Source organism: Mustela nigripes, chromosome 14, assembly GCF_022355385.1.
Source record: "Mustela nigripes isolate SB6536 chromosome 14, MUSNIG.SB6536, whole genome shotgun sequence".
Classification (NCBI taxonomy): domain Eukaryota; kingdom Metazoa; phylum Chordata; class Mammalia; order Carnivora; family Mustelidae; genus Mustela; species Mustela nigripes.
This window is the reverse complement of record NC_081570.1, coordinates 7,068,599-7,081,070: the sequence shown is the minus strand read 5'-3', so window position 1 is coordinate 7,081,070 and position 12,472 is coordinate 7,068,599. Positions and strand designations below refer to the sequence as shown.

General features: G+C 39.5%; 1 protein-coding gene across 11 annotated transcripts in view; it reads right to left on the bottom strand.

The window, feature by feature from the left end:
- Window positions 1-12,472, bottom strand: part of KIF1B (kinesin family member 1B) — a 146,165-nt gene that overhangs the window by 60,893 nt on the left and 72,800 nt on the right. For all 11 annotated transcript variants that reach the window (XM_059375337.1, XM_059375327.1, XM_059375333.1 and 8 more), the window contains 6 exons: window positions 11,398-11,473; window positions 7,862-7,941; window positions 7,250-7,356; window positions 6,385-6,468; window positions 5,738-5,918; window positions 5,538-5,610 (listed from right to left, as the gene is read on the bottom strand). In XM_059375337.1, the coding sequence (XP_059231320.1) occupies window positions 5,538-5,610; window positions 5,738-5,918; window positions 6,385-6,468; window positions 7,250-7,356; window positions 7,862-7,941; window positions 11,398-11,473 (601 nt within the window). The remainder of the gene's footprint in view (window positions 1-5,537; window positions 5,611-5,737; window positions 5,919-6,384; window positions 6,469-7,249; window positions 7,357-7,861; window positions 7,942-11,397; window positions 11,474-12,472) is intronic.

The following is a 12,472-nucleotide window of genomic DNA, read 5'->3' as shown; positions in this document are numbered from 1 at the left end:
CCCCGAAATAACCAAAATTAAAATGTAAAAAAGGAAAATCAAACTGAAGAAAAAACAAGCAAAAAAATCCTTAACCAAATTTAAAGCCAAAACCAAAAAATAAATAAATCAGTTAAAAAAAAAAAAGATAAAATAAAACCCCCCTAAGTGGTGTGTCAGTTTATTAAGGCTTATGTATATATAGGTCATTAATATTAAGATTTGCTTGTTTAGTAACACTAATGCGAATTCTCACTTTCTGGCTTAAGTGATAAAAAGTGCAATCCAATTTCTTAGGAGGATTGATACAGTGACATTTCCCTCTAAGGTCACGTTACGTTATTAACAAAATGCTGTGAAGTAACACCTGCAGAAATGCAGTAAAACCTACGTCCCACACATGCTAACACCCCATGCAGCCAAGTCCCCACATTTGCCTTGGTTATTGCTGTTGCTTCTTCCAGAAACTCTCTCCCCCATGAGTGAGCACAGATGCCATACAAGATGTGACGAGCAGGCGGATTAACAAAGGTTAGTAAGGCTGTAGGATGCCACGTTTTGTTTAGCTTTACTAAAAAGAGCAGCCCTAGAAAAAAGTTAGAAGAGGAGAAGGTAGACAAAGCAGTCAACGGGGGGGATGTTAAAAATGAATCCCTATTAGCAGACCACACGCGGTTCTTATCAACCAAACTGTTCTCTAGAAGACAAGTGAGTTCTGAAACGAGTCCTTCCATGAGCATATACCGGATTTACTATTCTCTTGTCACCTTAAATCAATGTGCTACATTGATACAAGTGATGTTTGTTATCTAGAGAACAAGGAAACATAAAAAAAGGGTCCTGACGGTGGGTCTGCTGTTTTAATTTCACACACTTAAACCAATACACACTTCACTTCCAAAATTTTAAGAAGTTTCCAGAACATAAATAAAGCTAGGCAAATACACTTTTTTAAAACATCATTTAAAATTCCCCAAGAAATATTTTGATAAATACGACCTAATAAATATTTTTTTTAATTTATGAAAACCCATGGCATTTCAAGCAATTTGAGGAGTATCACTTTAAGTGACAACTCTTTCTATCAGCACATAAAACTCAGATCCACTTTAAAGTGCTGTCTTTCTGGCTATGTTTGCACTTAACCTCTTCTTCAAAAAGAAGAAAAGACCAGTTAGTTGGGCGGTCAGGCTGCTTTTTGTTTTACTTTTGTTATAGGCCCAAGTAAAACCTCAGCCCAGGAGTGTCTGGGTGGCTCAGGAGATTAAGCGGCTACCTTCTGGGATTGAGCCTTGAGTCAGGATCCCTGCTTAGCAGGCAGCCTGCTTTCTCCTCTCTCTCTGCCGCACTCTCTCGGTCTCTGTCTCAGATAAGTACATAAATTCTTAAAAACAAACTAAGAAGCAAAATAGCACCTGACTGCCCAACTAACTGGTCTTTAAGGGCTATCTGGATAATAATCAATTGTTCTTAAATAATACAAGCACATCTTTATAACATGAAAGCAATGTTGGAGCTACACAAAAACAATGTTAGATTTAGAATTCCCTACGGAATTAAGGAAGGCTTAAGGAAGAATTTCAATTCAGGAAATAAAAGTTCCTTGGAAAAGAAACTATTCCCTTAGAAGAGTAGTTCAGGATAGTCTAGTTAGAAAAAAAATCTTAATACTCTCTTTTACTTGGCTGTGAATACCAAAATTATCTCTAGTAAAATAGATCTTGCTTTCTAGGCCAAAGAGTCCTATGTACAGTTATTTTCTATGTGCAATTATTTCCCAAAAAATAACGTTTAACAGTAAGGACAATAATCTGGTCCCTGAATATGGAGGTGCTGATCTGTATTATTTCTATTGGTCTGTATATAGGTACAAAACCCATTTAATAGCCCTTTCTAGCTGAAAATTTAACAAATAGCAGATAGAGTTAAATTTAGACTTTACACTATTTTCTTTTCATTTTTAGTTTAAACCTCAGAATGTTTAATCTGAAGTGATAAAAGAGGACATTAATAAACATTAGAGAAAAAAATGTGCCTGACTCCCACCAAAGATCTTCTTACCAGTATGTGTAAACTAAGTTTTATAGAACATAATACACTGACTATTCTCACATCACTGACGACTATCACTCTATTCCCACCCCACCCCACCTTCTTTTCTTTTCCTTTTAAGATTGCTCAAGGATAAAATGAATCCTACTTAATCTAAAAAATAACAAATACTCTAATCACTCCTTTCATATCACACTTGGGAGACAGAGATTAGGTCTTTAAACTCTAAAATAAAATATAAATAAATAGGAAGGTCTACATAAATCCAAAAGAACTCAAATTCAATGGCCGTTAACTGTCATTCTTTTAAACAACTGTCACATGGGGGCGACTGGGTGGCTCAGTCAGATAAGCATCCAACTCTTGATTTTGGCTCAGGCTGTGATCTCAGGACTGTGAGATCGAGCCCCACATCGGGCTCTGTGCTGGGCGTGGAGCCTGCTTAAGATTCTCTCTTTTTCCCTCTGTCCCTCCCCAAACCCCTCCCAATAAATAAAATAAGATAAAAGAAAATACTACCATATTGTCTTTGTAGAATATGTTCTCCTTATGGCCCCATATCACACACTGGCCATGATACTAAAAATTCTGTATGCAAAGTTTATGTGCCAAGATGTACACCTCTCTCGTGTCAAAAAAGATCTAAAGATATTTAGATTCACTTATTACAAGGTTGGAAAAACTACTCAGGTCTGGCCAATTCGTTTCACTAAATGATGCTTCTGTTTTCATGAAATCCCAATGCAAAGGCCTCCTGAAGAGACTCTGTAAGAAGCTTGTGCAGAAAGAAGAAAGAAGAGACCTAAAAGATAGGTGGGGTGCCGGGGTGGCTCAGTGGGTTAAAGCCTCTGCCTTCGGCTCAGGTCATGATCCCAGGGTCCTGGGATCGAGCCCCGCATCGGGCTCTCTGCTCAGCAGGGAGCCTGCTTCCTCCTCTCTCTCTGCCTGCCTCTCTGCCTACTTGTGATCTCTCTCTGTGAAATAAATAAATAAAATCTTAAAAAAAAAAAAAAAAAGATAAGTGAGAAAGCAAGCACAGAGAAGACCAAGTATGTAACACAGCAGTAACTAGAAGAGAACGTTCAGCAGTGCGATAATATGATGCATTTGGGGAACTACCATAATAGAAAACTCAAAAAACGAATTCTATTATTTAATGTAGTCATTATGCAAAAATGATTACATATAATATTAAATATGTATTTACTGAATGATTATTCTTGTATCCTCTCAGTGCTTATTCATAGGGTACATTCAAAATGTATCTGTTGGTTGACCAATAAAGGGTCATAAAAATACATTTCCCATTCAGTATTGTTACTGCTAGATATTCCTCAGGCTAAGGCGTTAGAGATCAATTCTTCTGGAGGACAAGAAATCTGAGTGGAACAGACAGTAGGACTCAGGAGGAAAGCAACCTCCTTGCTTTAAGTAACTGCTCTTGAAATCCTAGCTTGCTTAGATACACAGAACACAGGACAGCCCCAACCTGATCAGTTGCAGACTAAGTGTGTCCCCTGGAAACTAAGTATGTCTTAGAGACATTTACTTTCTCTTTATTTGATGGTCATCATCTTTATTTCAGAGCAAAGAGTGATCATCAGTGCTTGCTTATGGAGAGCACCAGCTGCCATCATTCTATCTCACCTGGTGAACTCGAAGGGTGGTCTTGGATCAGCAGCATTGGTATCACCTGGGAGCTTGTGAGCAACCAAGACTCTCAGGTCCCACCCCAGACCTACAGATTCAGCATATGCATTTTAATAGGACTCCCACTGGTAAGAAGCACTGCTCTTACTGGACAGAAGGAACATGGAAACCATTCAGAAGCCCCAAGATTAAGCTTCAGACCCCATGACTTAACAGGTGTTTTAAGAGTGAGCAAGACACCATGTTTCTTCCTTGGTTTCCTCAACTATAAATTGGAGGTAATATTACTCATTTTATTTATACACACACCTATCAAGGAGGGCTATTTTGGGGAACCCCCCAAAAATGCTGGATGTTAAAGCTCTCTGTAAATTATAAAGGACTACACAAATACAAGCCACTACTGTTAATGTTACATACAGTTTAATGATACCTGTCCTCATGTAATCTCTCACAGACCATCAGAGGCATGTTGTTAGATTATACATTATTAAGATAAAAGGCTCCTCATGTGTCACAAACCTTTCAAGTTCCTACCACACTACAGTCAAATCCTTCTGTTTTCATTAAAAACTGAATGTCAACTAGACCTCATAAAGGGATCTGAACACTGCTACTATCTTGCCCCCCCCCCCGACCTGATTTATTCTTTCTTGGACTTCACTATAGTTTCCAAGATAACAAACTAACTTTAACACACTGCCAGGCCTAAGAAATGAGTGGCCTTGGAAAAGCCTGCTTTTGCTCGAGCCCTTGGTATTTCTGGCCTATTTAGCACCAGCCTCTTTTCCCCAAAGCAGAGCATGACCAGAAGGCTGCAGTTTACATACAGTATTTTAGATGCTATGTTTTATGTTAAGGGAAGAAACCAGTATCCCAGCTTTCTCTTCATCTTAGAAGAAGTCTGTGAATCTTAAAAAATCCTAAATTGTATCCACAGTACCCAAAGGTTTATCGTATCTTTCTCTTACCTATCAAATGAATGCCAAGAAGAAGCTTTTTATGATCAGGGCTTTGTTAACCAAAGCTGGATAGCTTTAAAAATGATAATCTAACTAGTGGGTCAACTTATTTATTCATGAGATTCAGTTTCTATCAAACTTGGAGAAGCAATGCAGACCATAAAATGCTAAACAAACCCATTAGCATTATAAGCTGCAACCTTAAACCAACTTTTCAGCTGCTTACCCAAATCTCTCTCAGCCTGGAGAAACCAGGCTTCCTTCTCCTAACTGAGTTGACTGTGTAGTCCCTGTTTCTCCTGTCATCCCACACGCCACGGAGACCCTGATTGAGAATTCAGACTCCATGCAGGGGAACAGAAAAGGATTAACACATGCAACTGTGCAGCAATACTTTTAGACACAGTTTAACTAAAAAAAGAAAAAGGAAAAAAAAGTCTGCCCAGCACAAGAACAATCCCCAAGTCAGCCCAAGAGCAGAGAATTAGTACTATCAGGTGATCAGAAACAAAACCAAGGCAAACACCCGCCAAATTCAATATTCAATATAACCATCATTAAAAGAATCGCCACTGACGCATACTCGGAAACCACGATCAAGAGGCAGAGCCTACCAGAGAAGCTCCCACTAAATACGCAGAAAGCACTTGGTTTTGCTAGAACTAAAGATTTAACTTGAAGACATAAAAGGCACGAAACTGTACCTCTATGGACACTTTTTCAGACTATGGCTACCAGGAGATGTAAGTTCATTCTCCATTAAGGAAATGAGAGAGCAGCATATGGCATCAGTGAGAGAGGACAAGCAGCTGGGCGGGTGCTCATCTGTGGAACAGGGAAGGGATGACAGCAAGCTGCCCTCTTCCTAACAGAGGATTCGGGATGGACTCCTACCAGTCTCTGCTGCTCCAAGAGAAGATCTGCTTCTTCTTTCTCTTTTTTGTATAGGATCTCCATCTCCTGTAGTCTAGAAGGAAAAAAAAAGCAAGAGAGGAAGGAATAAATGGTGAAATCACTGGCCTGTTCGATGAGGGCTATACACTGTACGTTCTAAAGAGGTGACAGTCATGGGGCCACATCATATTTTGCATTACCTTTTCTCCATCTCCTGCTTCATATCAATCCCTTGTTTTTCCAGAAGTTCTCTCTGGGCAAATGTCCAGTCCACAGGCTCAGAGGGGGTCTCAGCAGAAGGAGTCTTCTCCCGCTCTGCCCGTGCTTGCTCCGGGTGGTTGAAACGAAACACATGGTTTTTACCCATGATGATACGGTTTCCTACCACAGAACAGAAACAGAGTTAAGAAGCCATTTTTTAAATGCATACCCTTCTAGGTTAATAACCTCACTCTCCCTCCCTTTCCCTAAGGCAACAAGACAGCCTCTGGAGTTTTATAAGAACAGAAATCCTAATGCTATTATACTTGAGTCTTTAAACAAAGGGTTAAAAATTCAAGAGTTGCTCACACAGACTTCAAATATTTCCTGGTCTCAGGGGCACCTGGGTGGCTCAGTTGGTCAAAGTGTCCAACTCTTCATTTCGGCTCAGGTCATGATCTTAGGGCCCAAAGATGGAGCCCCATGTGGGGGACTCCCTGCTGAGCATTCTCCACATTCTCCCTCTCCCTCTGCCCCTCCCCACACTTGTGTGCACTCTCAAACAAATGAATAAAATCTTTTAAAAAAGAAGAGGAGAAAGCAAAGCACTTTAAAAAAAAAAACGAAACAACTTCCCCAGTCTCACCTGAGCGTAGCTGAACGGGCTGGGCCACCCTCTTGCCATTGACATAGGTTTCTGAGCGTTCACAGGGCTCTAGGGTCACAATAACTAAAAAGAACAAACCAGTATTAGCATCACAAGCCAGTGGAATAAAGCAGTGGAAAGAAGATGACTATGAAGATTCAGGGTCCTGGGAATACATTTGTGCAACCAACTAAGTGGCAGAGCATCTACACAGTAGTTCATTTTAGGATATCAAAACCAGGGGCGTGGCTAAGAGAAACATTTAAATGAATTTGACAAACCTCAGAAGAAGATGGGAAATGCTAGTCTTGGTGATATCTGACAGTTCAGTCCATAAAACTGAAAACCATCAGGAATCTTAAGTCTAAGATATAGGTACTAACCAGAAATGTAAAATCAAAAGCAGCTAACATTCTGATTAAAGGAATGAGTCACATAGTATAAAAATACTATTAGATTATTATTTTGTTAGTAACCCAGACAAAAATCAAGATTGACTTTTTCTTCCCTATTAGATAAAAATAAGTTCTGGGTTAAGATCAGAGGCCCTTCAAATCTCCCACTACCCAGGATATTTGTTCCTTTCTTACTTGTGTATTAAATAATTAACATTCAAGACCAAGCCTAATTGCCTATGTCCCCCTCAGTTCTTGGCAGTTACAAAAGGGCTCCTTTAGCCCAGGCTATTTTCATGTAAAATAGCTACGTCCCTCCCTGAATCTGTAAGCAGGCCAGGTTTCTCCATTTTCAAATATTAGATTGTACAAGAAAGTATCACTGAGAGAGACAGGAATAGCAAGCCCTGGGGATTTCTAGTAATATAGAATGAAAAGGTTGTTGGAAAAGCTACGCCAGGAACTCTCACCATCCCCACTGTTGTTTCTCTCGCTCCGGAAGACACAATGCTCTTCCTGAATGTGAGCCCCACTCAGCACGATGTCCTGGCGCCGCTCAGCATCTGCTTGGCCAACCCTGAACACAAGGGAAAGTGTTTCCCAGGGAAATTCAGACACAAAAAGCACCGAAAACAATGAACCCCTTTCTCCCAAAGAATATTCTTTGGTATGTACAAAAAAGGTATCGCTTCTTTTTATCAGAGGCTTTCAACTGCAAATTTTATTTTCACATATGATCAACCTCCCTACATTAGAATAAGAAACCAAGGAGCAAGGATACATCAATGTAACTTACTCAGCTTTATTAAAAGACAAGAGTGAACTAATCTCCCTAATGAATTCATATAAGAAGTTACCAAAAAAAAATTTTTACTTAGGGTTTTTTAGGGAAAACTACAAGTTAGCTGGTTCAGATGGCTAAAGCACTTATATCATTTGGGAAGCCAAGAGAGCTTGTAACTATTTTAGACACGAAAAACAGCAAATCATTACAACAAATTTTTCAACAAGTAACTTCCCTTTAGTTATTCCATCAATTAAGAGAAAAGAAAATAGTAAGTGACCAAAAGAAACAAATATACCTTGTAATTCCATCTTTGATGTAATAGAGCAGGCATTCGGACATTAGTGGGTCCTCATTGAGGTTAACAAGATGTGGGGTCTGAAAAAAGGTACAGATGATCAATTTGGAGCAAGTACCATTGGGCGGGCGGTGACAGTAACAGAGACCTAGGAGGGCAATGGCTTCCCAGATGATCCACAGTCCCTAGAAGAGGGACGTCTTTTATTCCTAGCTCCTAGCTGCGATTCCACTACAAAATGAAAACACTTCTCTCCAGGCCTTCTCAAACTGCACTAATACATTCTATTTAAAACATGAGTTCAGGAATAAAGCACAAGAGCCAATTCTTAATAAGGTCAAAGCATAAAGAATACAAAAGAAAATAAGGACAGGACACATCTCTGGATGGGTTAATCATAATTTTTAACTATCTGGACAAAAATCTTGAAGGGTAACAAAATATGCCACTTTGACATATTATTTTGAGCTGAAGTCCCCTGAAAAACAGCAAACGCAGGGAGAAGCTTTCTTTGAGAACCTCCTCTCTCATCTCAAGACAGGTCCTCCTAAATGCCCTCAGCTGTCATGTCCCCTTGGGAGTCCATCAACCAGGGAGGAGGCTGTATCCCAGGAAAGGAGACCAGAAGTTGACACTGCACTCAGACTTTGTCACAAAGGATCACACCACCCACCTATTCTCCCAAGAGCCCCTTCATCTTCCCTGAAGATCATTCATTCCCTCCTGAGGCGCCAAATCCGGACTCCCCTTACCCTACCAGGACAGCATTTGCATTCTAAGCCATCTTGGGGAGTCACTCACTTTCTCTTGGGTAGCTCCCACACATACATGAGGCAAACACGTTAATAAGCTTATTTTTGTTTTTCTCTTATTAATCTTTTATGACAGGACTCTCCGCCAAGAACTCAAAAGGGTAGAGGGAAAATTATTTTCCCTTCCTACAATATCCAAAAATTATTAGTTTTTCATTTACTTTATAAAAATGCTTTAAATTTTTTTCAAGTCTGTATTTGTTCACGAGTGAGAGAGTGACGTCCACAAGAGAGAGTGACAGAAAGCACAAGCAGGGTGAGAGGCGCGGAGGGAGAGGGAGAAGCAGACTCCTTGGGAAGCAGGAAGTCCAATGCGGGGCTCCATCCCAGGATCCTGAGATCATGACCTGAGCCGAAGCAGACGCTTAACCCACTGAACCACCCAGGAGCCCCTATAAAAGTGCTTTTAAAAAAGGGGTGACTGGGTGGCACAGTCAGTTGAGCATCTGACTCTTGGTTTTGGCTCAGGTCATGATTTCAGGGTTGTGGGATCAAGCCCTGCATCAGGCTCTGCACTCAGGATGGAGTCTGCTTGAGATTCTCAGTTTCTCTCTCTGCCCCTCCTCCCCCTAAAAATAAGTAAATCTTAAAAAAAAAAAAAAAAGTGTTCCCCCATCTCCTGGCATTTCCCTCTATAATTTTCATCATTTCTTCCATGGTCCCAGTTACTGTCTTTAGTTTATTAGTCTTTACCTTAAATTAGAAATTAAAATTACTGACATTCAACAATACACACATCTTGTAAAAATCCTCTTCATCGAACTCTAATATTTCTAAAATTTTTGAAAAACCAACCTTCTTTGGTGAAAATACCCCACTGGAATCCAAAAATAAGTCACATGGTCTTGGGGTCAAAATCTACTCAAGACAGTGCCAGCGAATGTGGAAAAATGAAAGAAGAATCAAATGAGAGGGTTAAGAACAGAGAATGAGAAAAATGATTAAACAGAAATTAGAAAAAGCTCTACATCACCATCTGCCTCTGTAGTTCAAGACCTCTGCTGGTTTGAGAAAGTCAAGGCCCTGTGGACAGGGTTCTTTAAAGCCCATCAGGGCACTGGCCTCAGAAAAAGAGAATCCTTTTGCTTCCCCTTGCCTTTAAAGTTATTTCCCCCCTGACCCAGTTTTATGGAGGTACGACTGACAAATAAAAATTGTATACATTTAGGTTGTACAACATGATTTTTTTAAAGGTGTCGAACGTGTCAATTTAGTATACATACACATCATGCAACAATTACCACAATCAAATTAACACATTAGAAACAGGTTCTAAAACTGAATTTGGATGTAGCCAGAGGTGTATCCCTTCCTTTCCTGAGGAAGTCTAGAAAGTGAAAACAAGATGCATAAAATTAAAGTAAGAAAAACTTTGGAAAGAGAGATCGCAGTGTGGAATCCTATGCTGTTTATGCCACCACACTTAAATTATTTATGGCTTGTGTTAAATGCCACAGTTTTACAAGTTGTTATCCAAAACTTTCTATATAGTTCTTTAACTCTTAAAGATGTAAGATCTCTTTAATATACACAAGGCACAAAGCTGATCAAACCTGTAACTGCTAGAACCTCTACAATCCTAAGAATGGTATCTCAATCAATAATGTCTTACTGAAGAAAACACAATTAAACTTAAAATCACAAACTGTTGCCAGTGCAGACACACAAATTACAGTTACTATTATTCCAGTTTCAAAATATGTGCTGAAAATGTCTTTAAAACACTCTTATTTGTTGAAAATAGGCAATGGAATTCCTTAAAAAAGTTATGTGACCTTGACAGAAAAACCAAACCTAAAGAATCCTAGCAAAAACCAGGAATATTTCCTATCACATAAAAACAAAAATGGAAACACCCCTGCCCATTCAATGCCAACCTAGAGAGATCATCATCAGACCCCACAGAACATGTGTAAGTCCCTGATAGCCACGCTGGGGTCATCTGAAATGAGGAACCATTTTTTACTGGCATGAATATATATGCTTTGTAAATCAGCAGAAATAATAATTTGATAATAGCTTTCCAATATCTACAAATAACTAGGAAGCAACTCAGTAAAACAAAATGAAACAAAAACAACAAAAAAACCCCCAGAAAACAAAACCGACTTTACTATTCTAATTAGCTACTACCTAACAACGAGGTATCTACTACCTAACAACTAAGACTATCTAAGTGAGAGGGTAACTACTGGAGTCATTTGTTTTAAACAAAAGCAAAGGAAGGAGCAGAGGAGGCTAGAAGGGTGAGGACAGGAAGTGCTTTACGCAGTAGAATGGTCGTCTGCAACACAACCACAGAAACAAACTTGTGTGGTATTTTTCTACACAAACCTGAATAGCTGAAATTGCTTCCAAAGAGTTATAAAGCAGGGCTGCTGGCATCTGTGGGAAAATTTACACAGAAAGAGTCGCCAAACTGAAGCCAGGTATGCGAGGTGAGAGGCCAGGAATTGAAGAGGAAGCAACAATGCAGACGAGTAAACATACTCAATCATGACCAGAAGTTAGATTTACTGCCTTGGGTTTTATTTTGTAAACAGCAAACGTGATAGGCATTTGAAAAACAGGCTGCCCCTGTACTGCAGTATGAAATCAGAAAGTAAGCCAAATCTCAAGATAAAATGAAGGGAGGAGGGGCCAGCCCTGAAAGACCGGAAGTGCCTCAGTGACCAAGACAAATAGGAAGGGCTTCTGCTGGGCTGAGCTTCACAAGTTTCCTACCTTCTTAGGTGAAAAAACTCCCAGTGTTCCTCCATCTTCCCGAATGGCCACTCCCATCTCAGCCAACAAGGCCTCCCTAGAAACAACAAGCACATCAGAATACCAATACCAAAATGTCATTAAATAAACCTTATGAACTGGAAAGTAAAGCATGCAGAGCAAACACTACTGTCTGTGTTAATAATTCAAATGTGAAATATCTGTCTATCCCATCATTCATGAGAATTTAAGGGAAATAGCACATTCAAAATAAGTTCTGTTCCCATGTTAGGTAAAGTTGTATTCACTCAAGCAAGAACTTTGTCTCATCTGACTTTGGAGGCAGACAGAAATTCATAAATAATATGTCCATTAATATACAAGAAGGAAGACATCTATCTCAAAGAACCCTTTCTTCAAAATCTAAGAAAGCAATCAGAAAGTAGCTTGGATATGTGAAGGTTGTCTATAAATGTGTTTTTCTCAAATGTGATGCTCCTGCCCAACATCACACTGATGCTAGAATTCTAGCTTAAGATCCCTATAGTAAGAATATTTTAACCGTTTGATACATCCATTGCATCGATACATGCACTCACTTCTACCTCATCTTCCATGAAGGGGGAAGACAGGTCTGACCTTTTTTTAATGTATATTCATCACAATAAGAGAAGTATTATTTCGGGTTACAGTCACCTTCAGGGTAGAGAACTGAGAGGTTAAAAGTAGAAAAGGGATTTTAAAAGTCTGTAACTCAAACTATTTCACCTCTTACCGAAGAGGTTCTATAAAACACAACTAACGGACAATCATCAGAGAGCTTCATTATTCAGGCCTCTGTCCAAGGCAGTTGTTTTACAAAGTGAAAACTCTATCCCAGGGTACCTGGGTGGCTCAGTTGGTTCAGTGTCCAACTCTTGACTCTCAATTTCAACTCAGGTCATATCTTGGGGTCATGGGATTAGCCCCACATTGGGCACGATGCTGGGTGTGGAGCCTGCTTGGGTTTCTCTCTCCCTCTGCCCCTCCTGCACTCTAAAATAATAAAATATTTACCAAAAAAAAAAAAAAAAAAAAAAAAAAAAAAAAAAAAAAA